Genomic DNA, 17,634 nt, shown 5'->3' with positions numbered 1-17,634 from the left:
CAACATGTGGAACACGGAGAGTGGAATATGTAAACAAACCGGTTAATGTACCCCCTCGGTGCACTCTGCATGCTAACTGTTAGCAGAGCTAGTGAAATCTCTGAAAACATCTGAGCACTTTTGCAAACATGTTCTATGTTGACAACCTGACCAGACATACGGCGCGACATTCGCGGCTAAAACACTGTTAAAAGTGTAGCTGGTGACAGAAAAACTACACCACCACCATTGCTGCTTGTGATTTGATCTGCATTCTGGGATAACTGGCTGCCCCAAGTCTACACAAGCAATCGATTATCTAGGATCGACCTGTTTTGACTTACTTTGCACGGCAACCAATCAAATGTTAGAGAAGCTGCATGGGCAGCGTTAACCCCGCCCCCTGAGTTTGATGGGTGAGGCTGACAGATAAAATTATTTCATGATGAGAGCCAGGCGTCAGGACTGCCAAAATGAAATAAATAAATATATCATTAAATAATTAATTAAATGTGTCAATAATTAATTAATTACATGTGCCATAACTATTTATTTAATTAATTAATTCCAATTTTAATTAATTATTGCCACATTTAATTATTTAATGGTGTATTTAATTAATTCATTATGGCAGTCCTGGCATTCGATACCCGACGGGCAGGGCTGAGATGGATTTTGGTGGCCCAACTCGAGAAATCGCTAGCCCCGGGACGTCGGGCAGGCGGTTTTGCGAGCCCTGGACATCACAAACATTTTCTGTAAATTCTGTGAATCTCAGGCAAATCGACTTGTGTGAAGTGTTTCCAGCTGGGTGTTGTGTACCTGGAGTCGAGTGTTTTGGCTGATGCATGAAACGATACATTTTTATACACGAGGAACGTTTTCTTTGTATTTATCACACGGCGTGGTGCGGGGAAAAGCCTTTCTAAGGTTTGAATCTGAGGTTTGTTCTTTGCTCCTCATCCGTAAATTCTCTCCACACTCTGCCTCTGTGATCACTCTGTGATTCTTGTGTAGGTGGTAGCCGAGGTTTGTTGTCTTTGAGTCTGTGGTTTGTTCCATAATTTGCATCGTACAGTTTTCTGGTCCATGTCAGACTTCTCCTAACCAAACCACGTCCGTGCTACAGAGCTAGCCCCTCGTTTAGGAGTAAGGTCCTTGATTTATTTGGACTGGTCCTTCTGTTTGTCATTTGTCAGTTTATTTTGAAAAGTCTCAACAGGATCTTGAGTAGGGATGGGTATCGTTTAGGTTTTATCCGATACCGGTGCCAAATCGGTACTTTTGAAACGGTGCCGGTGCTTAAACGGTGCTCAAACCGGTGCTTAACGAATGGAGAACACAAAATTGGTCTAAAAACCTCTCATGTTCAGCTGTTTTTTGTAAAAAGATAACAATGTTAGCCTTTTCTGCAGCTATGGGGCATATATGGTATCACTCTTGGCTGGAAGCAGTGCTTAAACAATGGAAAAAACACCAACTTTGTCCAAAAACCTCTCATGTTCAGCTGTTTTCCACTTTTTCTTTGGTCATTTTAGCCTTTTTGGCCAGGGTGAAGGGAGCATCTGCCATCAAACAAGAAGACAGCCACATGTAGCTCAACGTAAATTACACTCGAACAACATGAAGCTACAGAGAAGAACGGCTGCTGCTGCATCATCATCCTCATCATTTCTGCTACACTGGCAGGGCTAGGGGCCAGGACTCTCCTCTTCGGGTTTCTGGGGGATGTTGCATAACAGGCAACCCACGCACAGTAGATGCGCTCGGTGTGAGGTCTCGCAGCAAGCTATCAAATACGGCGCATTTCTCGGCTTTTCACAAAACGCTATGCGTCGCCAGGTGTTTCATCAGATTCGAGGTGTTACCTCCTTTGACAGTATCACAGTATCAGCTTAAAGCACTTGTTGCTGCTGAGTTTGCATCTTTTGCTGTGAAGTACAGCCAGACTTTTGACCGCTTCGCCTTGGGCATTTTTAATCTGTTGCTCTGCTCTAAAAGAACGTACGTACCTGGCCCCGCCTACTATCCTGGGAAACGTAAAATGATTGGCTAGAAGTGTATCACAGCTCAGGAAAAAGAAGCACCGAAATAAAGCACCGAAATGTGCGCTGCTTTTCGGTCTGGTTACTACCGTTTATGTCAGAACCGGTACCCATCCCTAATCTTGAGCTTTATTGTGAAAGGTTTATGTAGAAAATAAACAAACGGATGGATTTACCATTGTTGTTGCTAATGACTACGCCTGCCTGCCTGTAGTGGTTATTTCAAATATGAGAGGAAGCGAGAACTTGTGACCATCAAAACGATGAAAAAATAAACCGTTTATTTTGTGACAGCATTCCTCGCTGCACTGTACAGCATACACCACATTGTTAAGTTTGTGTTTTGGCGTTTTGTCTTTCGGGTGAACCAGTTTCTGTCTGAGCGTGTTGCTGGGTCTGAAATGCACCGGGATGTCATGCTTGGAGAAAACTCTCCTGAGTTTCTCTGATACGCCGGCTACATAGGGGATGACAATGTTGTTGCGTCTGTCCTTCTTATCCTCCCTCGCTGGTGTCTGGTCTTCTTTTCTGTGCCTCTTTGCTGACTTTAAGAACGCCCATTTAGGATAGCCGCACGTTTTGAGTGCTTCCTTTACATGTGTGTGTTCCTTCTTTTTCCCTTCAGGCTTAGAGGGAACATGTTCTGCCCGGTGGTGTAGGGTCCTGATTACTCCAAGTTTGTGCTCCAGAGGGTGATAGGAGTCAAAGAGGAGGTACTGGTCCGTGTGTGTGGGCTTCCGGTAAACTTCGATGTTGAGGTTGCCGTTCTCTTCAATGTGCACAGCGCAGTCCAGGAAAGGCAAACAGTCGTCCTTTGTGTCTTCCCTGGTGAACTTGATGTTTTTATCCACAGCGTTAATGTGCGCAGTGAAGGATTCCACTTCTTGTGTCTTGATTTTGACCCAGGTGTCGTCCACATATCTGTACCAGTGGCTGGGTACTCTTCCTTTGAAAGAGCCAACGACACCAACTCTCTGCCATCTATAATCCAGTTTTGAGATCCTTCCCAGACGCCTTAACGCCCACTCACATCCTGGGCCATCTGACCTCAGGAATTCACATGATAAGGTGGGGCCAGGTTTCACAATGAACACACCCGAAACTCTGGCTGATTGGGACCCACACCCAGTTTCACACCTTGGCTCAGGCGATTAGAGGATCATCAGGGGGTCCTTTTGTCCCTCTGTGGGGGGAAACTCCCACTAGGTTTATATCTGGGACTCTCCACCATTTGACCTTAGAACTGAAGAAGCTTCTCGGATGAGAGGTGAAACGTCTTCAAGCAACTTAAAGAAGTCCAGACGCTTTTCTTTGCAAGCTCCTTTGACAACATTTAGAAGTGTGTAGTTCTAATATAAGTGTTGTAGTTTGATCAGCAGAGACCGGAGCTGTGAGCATGATTGTGGTGAAGCTTCACTCCTGAGACTGAACTTAGGAGATGCTGTGAAATATTTAGAGAAAAGTCTGATTAGTTAAACTCAGAGGAAAACTTGTCCTGGTCAACATGAGCTTGTGCATCGTCCCCTTTACTGGGACTGGTGTCAGAGTCATGTTTAATGAGTTTTACATTATGGGATTAAATTAATGTGTGAATATTTCTCCAGCTTTACAAAGTCTGGCACAGACCTTTTTGTCCATTGGAGAATGAAGAGAATAATCAGAGCAGGTCTGCATGAATAAAGATAAACATACACACAGTTATATAACGCTCTATGAAAGTCATTTATTCCTTTGGTTTGTGTTGTTAGGAGGGGGGTCGTGGGAGGGTCCATGTTTATATAGGCAGTGAGAGGAAGTCTGAAAATACAGATGTGACAAAGATAATGAAAATAGAAGAATCACACACGTGAATAATAAATAAATCTATAAAAAGGGTCTGACTGGTCCCCAGGAGAACCCAGAGATGGTACAGAAGCTGATTTGTTAGTGTTCCCTTTGATTGCATCCTTTCCTTAATCTTTCCTACCTCTCCTCCTTCCTTGTGTGCTTTGATATTATGTTACGGGCCCCAGCAATGTTGCCACAATAACAAAGATGAAATCAAATGCTGGTCAAGTTCAGGAGCGATGAAGACACCGTGCACTCGGTTTGTCTTCCATCTCAGCAGTGGGCAAAAGTCCCCAAAGCAACTGGGGAGCACCTGACCTGACAGCAATAGTTCCACCTGTGATGTTGCTCCATGTTTCTGTCCTTCTGTACAGTCCCTGTCACAAAGTAATAGATTACAGAAATTAGTCATGTTTCCAAAATAATTTGGAGTCGTCATAGTCACTGAAAATAACAAATATACTAATGAATTAAATGATTAACATAAAAGTGGACACATGGTTGGCCCACTGCATGACCCTCTGAGTCAGCAGTGGGTTGATGGTAATAACTTCTCCTCTCCCTGTGCCGGCTCCTAAAGGCTACATAACTAATGCTCAGCTGGGACAAGAACTACATGTTGTGTTCAATCAGAACAAAGCAGCAAAGACAAAGATGTTTGGACCTGTGTGTGTTTGATCCTGCAGCTGGGGCAGCTGTCAGAAACCACATCTGTAATGTGGCTGACAGCTGGGACACTGTTTACATTCATACATGTTTTAGCTGCTTAGAGTTTATGCTGGAGGGGAACCTGCTCACCTTGGATATGTTTCTGGTTCTGCAGACACTGCATCTGCTCATACTGGGACCAGTCTGCTTCATCAGGAGACTGGTCCTGTCCCCAGTGTGGAGAAAGATCCAGAGCTGGACTGCAGACAGCCAGTCAGAGCAGCTGTGTACAAAGTAAGACTGAACATCTGTCTGCTGATGGACTCATTTCTGAAACTGGACTTCTTGTTGTTCAGACATTGAAGAGTTTTCTTTCTGTTTTTCTTTCTTTCAGCAGATGTTGGTCTGCAGGAGGTTTTAGATGAACATAAGATCAGTCTGAGGAGGAGATGTGAACGTGTGACTGAAGGAAGTGATGAAACAGGAAGTAGAACCCTCCTCAACACCATCTACACTGAGCTCTACATCACAGAGGGACAGAGTGAAGAGGTTCATACCCAACATGAGGTGAGGCAGCTGGAGACAGCTTCCAAGATGGACGCCCTCCATGACGCTCCAATCAGGTGCCAGGACATCTTTAAAGCCTTACCTGACCAACAGAGACCCATCAGAGTGGTTCTGACCAACGGCGTGGCTGGTGTTGGAAAAACCTTCTCAGTGCAGAAGTTCACTCTGGACTGGGCAGAGGGCTTGGAGAACCAACATGTCAGTGTGGTGGTTCTGCTTTCATTCAGGGAGCTGAACCTGATCAGAGAGGAGCAGTACAGTCTTCTGGAGCTGCTCCATGTTTTCCATCCAACATTACAGAAGGTCTCAGCAGAGAAGCTGGCTGTCTCTCAGCTTTTGTTCATCTTTGACGGCCTGGATGAAAGCAGACTTTCATTGGATTTCACCAACAGGAAGCTGCTGTCTGATGTCACACAGAAGTCATCAGTCAGCCAGCTGCTGACAAACCTCATCCAGGGGAATCTGCTTCCCTCGGCTCTCGTCTGGATAACTTCCCGACCCGCAGCAGCCAATCAGATCCCTCCTACATGTGTTGACAGGCTAACAGAAGTACGAGGCTTCACTGACGCCCAGAAGGAGGAGTACTTCAGGAGGAGATTCAGTGATGAAGAGCTGTCCAGCAGAATCATCTCCCACATGAAGACATCCAGGAGCCTCCACATCATGTGTAGAATCCCAGTCTTCTGCTGGATCACTGCTACAGTTCTGGAGCACATGTTGACTACAGAGCAGAGAGGAGAGCTGCCCAAGACCCTGACTGACATGTACTCACACTTCCTGCTGGTTCAGACAAAGAGGAAGAAGAACAAGTACCATGAGGGACATGAGACGAGTCCACAGGAGCTGACGGAGGCTAACAGGGAAGTTCTTCTGAAGCTGGGGAGGCTGGCGTTTGAACATCTGGAGAAAGGAAACATCATGTTCTACCAAGAAGACCTGGAGCAGTGTGGTCTGGATGTGACAGAGGCCTCGGTGTACTCAGGAGTTTGTACAGAGATCTTCAAAAGAGAGTGTGTGATCTTCCAGAAACCAGTCTACTGCTTTGTTCATCTGAGCATCCAGGAGTTTCTGGCTGCTGTCTACATGTTCCACTGTTTCACCAACACAACAACAAAGGTGGTGAAGGACTTCCTGGGGAGAGACTGGTATGAGGAGGAGTATGATGATGATAATGACATGCTCAACTGTTTCACCAACACAACAACAAAGGTGGTGGTGGACCTTCTCAGGATAGATAGGAATGAGTCACCTCTGGATGATTTCCTTACACAAGCCATGGAAAAGTCCCTCCAGAGTGAAAACGGCCATCTGGACCTGTTTGTCCGCTTCCTTCATGGCCTCTGTCTGGAGTCCAACCAGAGACTCTTAGCAGGTCTGCTGGGTCAGACAGAGATCAGTCCAGAAACCATCCAGAGAGTCGTCAACAACCTGAAGGAGATGAACAGTGAAGATGATGTTGATGATGATGATGATGAAATCTCTCCTGACAGAAACATCAACATCTTCCACTGTCTGATGGAGATGAACCACCTCTCAGTACATCAGGAGATCCAAGAGTTCCTGAAGTCAGAGAACAGATCAGAGAAACTCTCTGAGATCCACTGCTCAGCTCTGGCCTTCATGCTGCAGATGTCAGAGGAGGTTCTGGATGAGTTGGACCTGCAGAAGTACAACACATCAACAGGGGGACGACTGAGACTGATTCCAGCTGTGAGGAACTGCAGAAAGGCTCGGTGAGTCCAGATGTGATCATTAACATCATTGATCAGTGTTGATCAGTAGTTTAGTTCTTCAGATACACACAGCACTAAACGACTCTCAGTAGTTTCTCAGATAAAATAATATTTTGTGTTGATCAGAAATGTGTGTGTGCACTCAGCATGATGCTGCTTTGGTAGTCGTACGCTGTGTGTTGTAGACTCACATCTACATGTAGTACCTGTGTGGTGTCATTAGGGGGCAGTATTTTAATCTGCTGCTGTTGGTCATTCAGACGCTGCTGTTAGACAGAAATAAGAATCTGTGGAGAGCTTCTTTGTAGTGAACTCTGATGTTACAGACAGAACAGACAGAACTACAGACACAGAGCTTAGTGGCACAAACATGGGGAGTGAGGATGAAGGTGCTGAGGAAGACTCTGGTTCAGTGTGATGTCCTGATGAGTGACAGTGCTGTGGTTCAGAGTGGGGCTCAGAGGTGAACCAGCTGTGCTCTGCCCACAGTGGGACAAACTGAGTGAGAAGACTCTGCAGACATCAGAACATGTGTCAGATGTGTGAGCTAACGCTGATGTGACAGCAGCTCATGGATTCACTCTCATTCCTGCTGCTGCTCCTAATGTCTGACTTCATGTCCTCATTAATCACAGAGCTCATTGTTCAGTGTTTAGTTGTTGCTGCTGAAATGTCGTCCCTGTTTCCACTGATATTGATCCTGTTCAATGACACGTTTCATATCAGTGAACATGTTCTTTAGGACGTCCACTGACATGTGTAAGTGTCCTGCTGGAAATCAAACCATCCATGAAATCCATGAAAAATCCTTTTAGTGTTTCTAACTTCAGCCTCTGTCCTCTCTCTCTCCATCCTCCTCACTGCTTCTTTCACTGATAATCACACAAACATCGTATTCAGCTACAAAATAACACAATAACATCATCTGATCATCATTATTATAAGAGCAGGATCCATGTTTGATATCAGAGTAACACACTGCTTGGTTATGTGCAGTCATCATCAGTGACTGGGTCAAACAGAAGCTCTCTGATTGGTTGCTGACCTTGGTCACCTGTTTCTGTTGCTCTCTCTTTGCTGTCTCCATCCTCTCTCTCCTCTCTCTCCCTCTCTGTCTTTGTACGTCACTCAGGTCCAATGGAAACAGTGACCTTCACAGACCAATCAAAGACGAACTGATCCATGTCAGGTTATAACAACATATAAGTGAAATCAGCTCTGATATCAGCAGCTCTGAGTCCATCATTATTGTCCAGTGATGAGATTTCTGCTCCGTTTGGTAACAGTCAGCAGGTTTTTCCTGCGTGTGGACGTGAACAGTCGTACCTGACAGCAGGTAGCAAACAGAGATCATCTTTCCAGCTGGAACTCTTCACTGAGCTCAACTCATTCAAATGTTCAAAACAGGAAACAGTCCAAATGTGTGTCTTCACTCTGACTCTGGATCAGATCTCAGTGACAGACTGTGGACATTATGGAAGCCTAAATGTGACACCATCTTCCTCCTTCATCTGCAGATTAAAGCCAAACAAAGATTCTCATTCAAAGTCTGCAGGTCTGAGAGAGACTCAATCACTGTGTCATGTCAAACACAGTAAGAGGAGCTGAAGCACAGATGTGAAGAGCAGATGTTCATCAGATTATGACCTCACTCTGTTTTGTCTTCATGTACATTCAGTCTGTGTTTATAATGCAGATTTGCTGCTTTTATAATAACACATTTTATATTTTCTATCATCACAGACTGACTCAGTGTGGACTCTCAGAGACTCACTGTGAAGTTGTGGCCTCAGCTCTGAAGTCCAACCCCTCCCATCTGACAGAGCTGGACATGAGCGAGAACAACCTGCAGGATTCATGGATGAAGCTTCTGTGTGCTGGACTGGAGAGTCCAAACTGTCGACTGGAGGCTCTGAGGTGAGTTCACTGACTGCAGCTGTTGTTGTTTTTCTATATTTCAGGTCTTTGATGTTTGAAACTTTCTTTAGTTCCTAAATGTTCAGGATGTGTCTGGAGACAAATGTGAAGAAGTTTGAGTGCTTTCAGAAATGTTGTGTCTTTCCAAACGACTGAACAACAGTTTTTCCTTTTGGCTCCAAATACAAGTGACAGACTTGAGCAGGGTTCATTTAAAGGCTGACAGAAGTGGAGTGGTGACGGGGAGATGTTTGACAGGACAGTGTTTCAGCCTCCACAGGTTCATGTTGTGCTCCATCAGTCAGTGAAGATGAAGTCAGCACTGATGAGGCTGTAGACCAGGGGTCCTCAATCCCAGTCCATGAGGGCCGGTGTCCCTGCAGGTTTTAGATCTCACCCTGGGTCAACACACCTGAATCACATGATTAGCTCATTACCAGGCCTCTGAAGAACTTCAAGACATGTTGAGAAGGTCATTTATCCATTTAAATCAGCCGTGATGGATCAAGGACACATTTAAAACCTGCAGGGACACCGGCCCTCGTGGACTGGGATTGGGGACCCCTGCTATAGAGTGTGTGAGGGATGTGAATGAGGATGATGAAGAGCTGATGATAGCAGATAAAAACAGGCTGCAGAGACTTTGAGCTTGTGTGGAAACAGAGAGAAAAGAAAGACATGAATGTCAAAGCTAATAAAGGTGAAGTTAGGAGCTGTGATGATGTTCATGTATCAGAAGCTGATCTGGCTGCTACAGAGACGACCCACACAGCTGCTGTGGTGAGGTGTTTCAGCATTACCTGTACGCATAGGGCGAAGGAGGGCCTCAAGTTCAGTATTACCTAAGTCAACATCAAAGATGACCGGGGAGTGGTCAGAGAACCCAGCATTGTTTATATCCTTGATGCAAATGTCCAAGCCATATGAGAAGACCAGGTCAAGGGTATGGCCTTTAGCATCATACCCTGGCCTTGGGTTGGTTCATTAACCCACTGAATGAGGTTAAAAGATTCAGTTAATGCAAGAAAATCTTTAGATAATGGGTCGTTCTTACAGCAGACATGTATATTAAAATCACCAGTAATAAGAACACAGCCATATTGAAAAAGAACAGATCCTAAAATGTCAGCGAGTTCAGAGATGAAAGTCTTGTTGTATTTAGGCGGACGATAGACCACAACACACCGAGTAGTCAAAGAGTCAGTCGTCTCCAGTAGCTGTGCTTCAAAGCTAGGGTAGGTAGGGAGGGTAGCAGCCAAACTTTGTTTTTAAAAACCGAAGCTAAGCCACCACCTCTGCCAGTGAGCCTCGGCGAGCTACAAAAGACACAGTCTGCAGGGAGAAGCTCAGAGAAGGGGATGAACTCACCGGGACAAGTCCACGTCTCCGTCAGGAGTAAAACGTCCAGTCCCGCGGCGAGGAAAAAGTCATTTAAAAGAAAAGCCTTGTTCGCCAGCCACCTGACATTAAATAAAGCCATCCGTGTGACGCAGAGGTTGTTGTGATGGATGCCACGACCGGAGGATGTTATCCAGGACCGAACAGGGAGGCAAGCCACTGGAAGGGCTGGGTAGGTTTGAAAACCAGCGGGGCAGATCCAGCGGTGGCTCAGCAGTTTAGCATCAGGGCGGCCTCTGCAGGAGGGGATAAAGCGTAGAATATCCCGGCTTGCATATGGATAATCCGTAACCTTGGCTTTGAGGTAGGCCTTAAAACAGACGCGAAAACCACTCCTTTTACCCCGTTTCCTGTAACGTTTCCTGTGCAGGTTGGAGTGAGGTAGGCAGTACATACTGGTGAGGGAGTCTGGCCATAGAGGGGTGGCATCACCCAGGGTCCAACATGGATCCGGGCGATGGGAGTAAGAGAATCGGAGATTCAAAAGCATATGTCTGTCGTAAGTTATTAGTGCACAGCCACCTAGTGAGCATAAAACCAAAAGCAAAACAGTAAGGAGTACTAAGCCAAGGCGCAGACGAGGATGGCGTGCCATACACACCGGCGCCATCTTTTGGCATGATGTGAAAGTTGTGCTGACACTAAACTGCAGGACTCAGGCTGATATTATACTGATCCACACTGAGGATCTTCATGGTAAAGTCTGTGTTGTTAGTCCAAATCAGATTAATCCAGTCACACAGGATGAGAATAATGCGATGAGAGTGACGCAGGTAAAGATAAGGTTAACAGCTGTTCCTCCTTTAATGTGTAGAGTCGACAAAAAAGACTGGAGAAATGCTACATGGCTAACCTGAAGCTAACCTGAGAAACAGTACTGATGATTCCTACAAAGTGTTTAGAGTGGAGTTTGGTAGTACTGTGTGTGCACAGATGGACAAGCCACCCTCAGTAGTACTGACATGTAAGAAATGTGTCGTCATGACTACAACTAACCTAAATCTAAGTGAATAATTCTGTCTGAACCCGAACAAACTGGAAATGAAAGATATGGAAAAAACTCAAATAACTTCTGTGAGCGTCTCTGCTCTAAAGTGTTTCTGCCACAAAGAGCTGAAGGCCAACTTCTCCTACTGCTTCCTTTGGCCAAACCATGACATCAGAGCTAGGTGATTGGTCAGTTTCATGATGGTCCTGAAACAACATTAACGATGATGTTAATTAATTCTGATGTACAAACAGCAGCAGCACAGTAAGTCTGCATTTGTCCTGCAGTTTCAGTCCAACACTGAGAGTCTGTTACTGGAGCAGTTTGGCCCTCAGCACTTAAATGACCACCTCTGGATGTTCAGTGTTGAGAGTGTAGAGCGGTCGAGCTCCTGAGGAGCAGCCTTTAACAGTTTAAACTGATCCAGGATCTGTTTGTTCCTCCAGCTCCCTCTGATACAGAGCTCCCCAGGATATCTGCTTTATCAAGAAAACTCTGAAAGGTTTGTCCAACAGTGCGGGAAACATTTCAGAGAATATCTCTGAAGCAGAAGCTGAACATAATTGAACAAAACCAACAACACAAAATGTTATTCATGCAAGTAGAGCTTTACAGTACTCTTACCTGCTCAGTGTAAACGCATTGATATATTTTCCATGGCAGAAAGCAGTTCTGGTAACCATTTCAATAGGATTATTAAAGACTTGTTTCAGAGACAGGGATGATATGAACAAAGTTTCTGTCTCTAACCTTTTGGACAGACAACACGTTTTTGTTTCCTGAGCTCCATCAGCTAATGTTATCAGTGCACCTTATTTCCTAAGAAGGAGTTGGATTGTTAGAGGAAAGTCACAAGTATCACTGTGTATCCTCTTCATTTAAGTGGCAGATTATGTTGATTCTTTATGATCGTATTACTTTTAACAACTAGCAATAAGCAGAAACAAATAGAAGTTAACCAGTAACTGACCAAAAGACCTTAAGGAACCCTCATTGTGTTTTTCATTACATCTAAAACTACTTGTTGAAACTTAGAAATGTCTCCCCTTTGGGTATAATGGAAACCAGTCTACAACCTTATCTGTTAAACTAACTGGATCATGAAGTCTTAAGATGTCAAGATCTACCGAGTTAAAGGTAGCAGTGAGATGAAGCAGGACTGTGATGAAGTCACAAATCTCTGACTTTCTTTAAAACAGAGATTAAAGGAAAAACATTTGATTAGATTTTTAGTGAGACTATTTTCTTTATTCAGACTGAGTCAAAGCTTTTTGTTCTAGAAGACAAACACATTGTGATTACTCTAATATTAGATCATGTGTTCAGCTGTTTGGAGTATGTTTCGTGTCTGAGCTGCCTGCTGTTTGTATCTAAGCTTTGATTTGACTTGATGTCAGCAGCAGACTGATGTGACGATGAACAAATAGATTTAAGTTCTACTAACGTTTTCAATTCTTTTACGTGATTCTGTGTTGTTGGCGGTTTGTGTGGTGTGAAGGTGACTTGCTGCTGGCTGCGAGGCAAACTGCCCCCCGGGAATAATAAAGTTTATCTCGACTTTGACCTTGTTTTACAACAACAGAATGATGAGTGTGTCTGATCATGTTTGAGAGAATCTCCCTGATGAGTACAGATGTGAACGAATTAGGAATTTATCTTCATGTTTTGTTCTTTATTCAGATTGTGTGGATGCAGTTTGTCAGAAACCATCTGTGGTGATCTGGTTGCGGCTCTGAAGACCAACCCCTCCCACCTGACACATCTGGACCTGGGTGAAAACAACCTGGGGGCTTTGCATATGAAGCAGCTCAGTCTTTTCCTAGAGAGTCCAGACTGTAGATTGAACATCCTGAGGTCAGTATAGAGTAACAGCGGCACTTTCTCATAATTACATTTAACAATTTAAGCCTGAGGCTACAGTCCCACACACCAACATAAACCCTACACTAATGAGGACACACACGATCTTTCTCTTACTATTTCGGTGTGAACACAAACCTGACAATAGAAAGCAAAGCTCCTAGGCTCAGGTGTCAGGAGGTAGAGCAGCTACCAATCAGAGGGGTGGTGGTTCGATGCCCGTCTGCTCCAGTTTGCATACCTAATGTTGGGCAAGATGCATCCATCGGAGTATGAATGTGTGTGAATGTTAGATAAAAAGCACTTGTGTAGGAAAAGCATAGAAAAAAGTGCTTTGATGAGTCAGTGAATGAGGCAAGTTGTATAAATATGCTTTGAGCGCTCAGCTGGAGTATAAAAAGCTCTATATAAAAACAAGTCCATTTACCAAAGATGTAAACCAGCACAAAGAGACTTTAAAACAGTCGAAAGCTGCCTAGCTGGGGTCCCTTAAACCACCTGATAAACATTCAAGTGCATGCAAAGCTGTGCCATGGGTCCTTTACGTCACAATCTGAAAAAGGTGTTGGAGATAACATTTTGTATGACTTGATCACAAGAGTTAAGATAGTTTCTTTACAACTTTCCTCAGAATGTCCCACGCCTGACCAATCCCCTAGATGTTGTTGTTTCTGTTCAGTGGCCCTGAAACACTATCGTGTTACCGATTAATGAGAAGGTCTACATTCTGAACCTCCTTCAGCTCTGAGCAGATGATGAAACACTGAATGATTACAAGCTCACTTCGTCTAGTAAACTTACATCTTTCATTCTTTATTCAGACTGGCCAACTGCAGTCTGTCAGAGATCAGCGCTTTTGTCTCAGCACTGAGCTCCAACCCCTCCCATCTGACGGAGCTGCACCTGAGTGGAAACGACCTGCAGGATTCAGGAGTGAAGCCACTGTGGGGTTTTCTGAAGAGTCCAGAATGTCGACTTCAAATTCTGGGGTCAGTCACCACATTTTAGTTGTGCTAACAATAAACAGCAGGCTAACAAGATGCTGACCGACAGGTTTCTATTAAAGGTTGTAATTTGTATATGAAAAAGTGCTTTGGCTCAGCAGGGATCAGCTTACAGGTAGAATCCAGCTGCTGGATGGGATCAGCATGTCATAGCTATCTACCAAACTGCTAACTGGGGGATTTCAGGCCATCTATGGATCATTCTTGCTAACTGTTTATTCAGCTTAGGCTCACAGGGCTGCAGCCTGTGCCCTAGCTGTCATAGGGCAAGAGGCGTGGTCCACCTGCACAGGTGAGTCCATCACAGGGCCAGCAGACAGAGAAGCACTCTCTCACATCCACACCTACGGCCAATGTAGAAGCACCAATGAACCTAAGCAGCATTTCATTGGACTGTGGGAGAACATCCAGCCTCCACAGAAAGGCCAACAAGCTTCAACCTACAACCTTCTTGCTCTAAGGCACTAGTGCAAACCACTTTTCCCCATTTCAGCCCAAATCCTGCATCTTCCTGTTTCTGACTCCAGGCCAGCTCCACTAACACTTTCTCATCAGACACTGCCACCTAGTGGAGGAAGTCTTAGTTCCATTAGAAGCTTCAGATTACAGTTAGTTCCTTTACAAAGAGGTGGAGGTGGTGGGGCCACAGCACCATCATCACTGAGTGCCATAGGACACTTAACCAGAGGTGGGTCGAGGAGCCAAAAAATGTACTCAAGTAAAAGTAGCATTACTTTAAAATCTTATTACTCAAGTAAAAGTGAAAAGTAGTCGTCAAAAAAGTTACTCAAGTAAGAGTAAAAAAGTACTTGGTGAAAAGACTACTCAAGTAGCGAGTAACTGTTTGAAATGTCCGATTTATTTTATAAATAAAAGCTATCAGACAAACATAAATAAATATACAAACTTTAGTATTTTCAACAGGAATATGTGTAAAAACATCAACAAAATAAGGCACAACAATTCTAATGTCCAGGTTTCAGTTTTTCACAACATGAAGCTTTTTTACCTGCAGTAAATAATATAAACATATAAACAGTGCAAACAATTTCCAGTGACAAGATATGCTGTAAACTTTATATTCATCTTTGCTCCAAATGGCACAGCAGCCTCAGAGAAAGCAGAACGAGGCATCTTCAACATGTGTTCATACAAGGCAGCTCAGGTTACCATAAGTTGTATGGGTGTGCATCTATTTCTGCATATTTAAATGTGCCCTTTCTTCACTCAGTGAGGAGATGGTTCAGCTTCAGCAGCAGTTTGCTCTCAAGGTTCTTTCTGTGAAGCTGTAACTGTTCAGCAGTGAACAGGAGTCCTGCATGACTGAGACGTCCTTCACAAGCTCCAGATGAAGAGCTGTGCTGATTTTGATCGGCAGCTTCTTGATGTGAGGAACGCCATGCAATAGATCCACACCTCCAGTGACATGAAAGGTACCTCTCCAGCCCTGCTTCTGGCTTTGCTGACCCCATGGATCCATCATCTTCGTCGGTTAGGCTGCTGTTTGTGCTGGCCTCATCCAGCTCTGAGTCTAGGTGATGTCTGATGAAGTGGAGACCTGTGGAAAGATGTTTTCAAAAGAATCAGGTCTGGTCATTATGGCGCTGTATACACTGCCAAGCTGCAGATGTTTGGCAAGAAGATTGGATCACACTGGAGATGTTTTTTAGTAACTCTTGTAGAAAAACAAAATCCTGTCATTCATATCCTGCACAAACAGTTTGCAATGAAGTCCAGATCAAGTTTAAAATAAGAACGTGTGCAAGGCTAAGCAGTGCTCGCCAGTAGATCCTCCTGTTTGGCTGTTACTCTGGGATCTCCTCCATACCTTCTTCATGCCCTGGAGGACAGGGCTGTGGCCCCCCCACACCCTCTAGCAGATCATTACATGAAGGAACCTTTAAAAACAAACGCGTCCATGCTCACAGGTGTACACACGGGTGATCACACCCACAAACTACACCCTTTTTGGCTCCTACCTCAAAGCACACTGTGTTCTGTTGATCTTATGTGCTGCACAATAATGTTTAATATTTAGTATTTACTGTCATATTCCCATATATCATTGTGATGTTGTTTATTCTATTACTCTTGTTCTCTTCTGCTTGTTTTCCTTTTTCTTTCTCAACAGGTGATCCAGGTGATCCATAGATGCATTTTTTTTCTGCCCATTCTGTTGGTTTTTGTTTTTTGCCCTTCTCCCCCGTCCCTCTTCTCAGCTCTTTCTCTTTCTTTCTCTCCTTCTTTCTCCAGTCAAGTCTGTCCCGTATTCAGCAAGTGAAAATAAAATAAACAATAAAAGGTGAATCAAATGGACCATTACGGCAAGGCTGGGATGGTCAGTTTGGTAAAGTAAATCCGTTGGGCATCTTTCTTTGCCTTTAGACAACAATTCTGATGCAAAAGAGCCAAACAGGACAGGCCAAAAACAAAGACTCTCAGCCAGGCTCCCCATAGCACTCCTTTTATTGTGGTGACATGAATATGCATAGGGTCATTAACATATAACATCTTACATAGGTATACATGTGAACAAAGAATACTGTGTGTGTGTGTGTGTGTGTGTGTGTGTGGGGGGGGGGGGGGTCAGAGTGTGTCCCCATAAAGACTTCCCTAAACCTGCTGGTCTCAAAGTCCAGCAGTTCATCAAACCAAAGGCACTTAGACTAAGACAGATAAAGCTACGTTCATCCTACCATAAAACAATAAGACAAGGTACCACCTCTCTCGTGCTCCCAGAGTGCTCTCAATGCACACAAAGTTTGCAGACTATCAAGGATCAAACCTCTACCAATCTACAACTAATTACAAAACTCTAAGCATATATAAGTAGATATTTCTAAGCATAAATGACAATCAACAATACAAAACCTAACAGGTGATAGTGTGGCCTGTGTAGGTTGTCTTCAGGTTCTCTGCTTCCTCCCACAGTCCAGAAACATACATGCTGGGTTAACTGGAGTGATTGTGAGCATAAATGTTTATCTGTCTCTGTCCTAGCTCGGTGTCTACCTGGCTACATCACCGTGGTTACTGATGCTGAACCCATAACCTGGTCTGGATCAGGTTATGTTCAGAGTTTGTGTTTAAAATCGACTGAAGTGCCTCGTTTTCACTGATTCTTTCATTTACAGAAAGCTTTAAGTGTGATATAGATTCAGTCATATCTGACTAATGTCAGTGAATGAGGCCCAGCTGTAAAGGAGTTTAGGCTCCATGCATTCAGCTGGTGCTGCAGAAAAAGTAGAAATGTTTCTGTTTGGTTCTAATCTGCTGATGAGTCTCTTTTACAAAGATGGAGCTGCAGCTAATCCTGCTCATGTAGCCAGTTAGTAAAAACTCAAGTCACCGTCAGACACAACAGACATTTAGTGATAATCTCCCTGTATGTGGTCTTTTAGCGCCTCCTAGTGGTGAACATGTGGAGTGTTGTTAGTCTGTGCTGTGTGACCGGTGTAACTATTGAGTAAGACACACTCAACATGCTGCATGCTGGTAGCTTAGCCACAGCTCAGGTGTGGAGAAGCTGAAAAAGAAGGTTTTCTATTTTGTAAGAAGGAAAAAACTGAGAGGACTGAGTTAAATAGAGGCTAGAGAGTAACACAGAGCAGCCACAAAAGCTGCTCACACAGTTTAGACAGTTTAGCATCAAATGTTATAGTTAGATC

At 44.2% G+C, this 17,634-nt stretch overlaps 1 protein-coding gene across 1 annotated transcript in view; it reads left to right on the top strand.

The window, feature by feature from the left end:
- LOC113029743 (NACHT, LRR and PYD domains-containing protein 12-like) overlaps window positions 1-17,634 on the top strand; it is a 36,568-nt gene that overhangs the window by 8,890 nt on the left and 10,044 nt on the right. Inside the window, exons 7-11 of the mRNA XM_080299519.1 lie at window positions 4,675-4,793; window positions 4,894-6,799; window positions 8,543-8,716; window positions 12,783-12,956; window positions 13,784-13,951. Of these exons, the coding sequence (XP_080155645.1) occupies window positions 4,675-4,793; window positions 4,894-6,799; window positions 8,543-8,716; window positions 12,783-12,956; window positions 13,784-13,951 (2,541 nt within the window). The remainder of the gene's footprint in view (window positions 1-4,674; window positions 4,794-4,893; window positions 6,800-8,542; window positions 8,717-12,782; window positions 12,957-13,783; window positions 13,952-17,634) is intronic.

The sequence above is a fragment of the Astatotilapia calliptera genome, chromosome 3 (assembly GCF_964374335.1).
Source record: "Astatotilapia calliptera chromosome 3, fAstCal68.1, whole genome shotgun sequence".
Taxonomy (NCBI): domain Eukaryota; kingdom Metazoa; phylum Chordata; class Actinopteri; order Cichliformes; family Cichlidae; genus Astatotilapia; species Astatotilapia calliptera.
The sequence above is the reverse complement of the archived record's forward strand: the minus strand, read 5'-3'. Positions and strand labels throughout refer to the sequence as shown.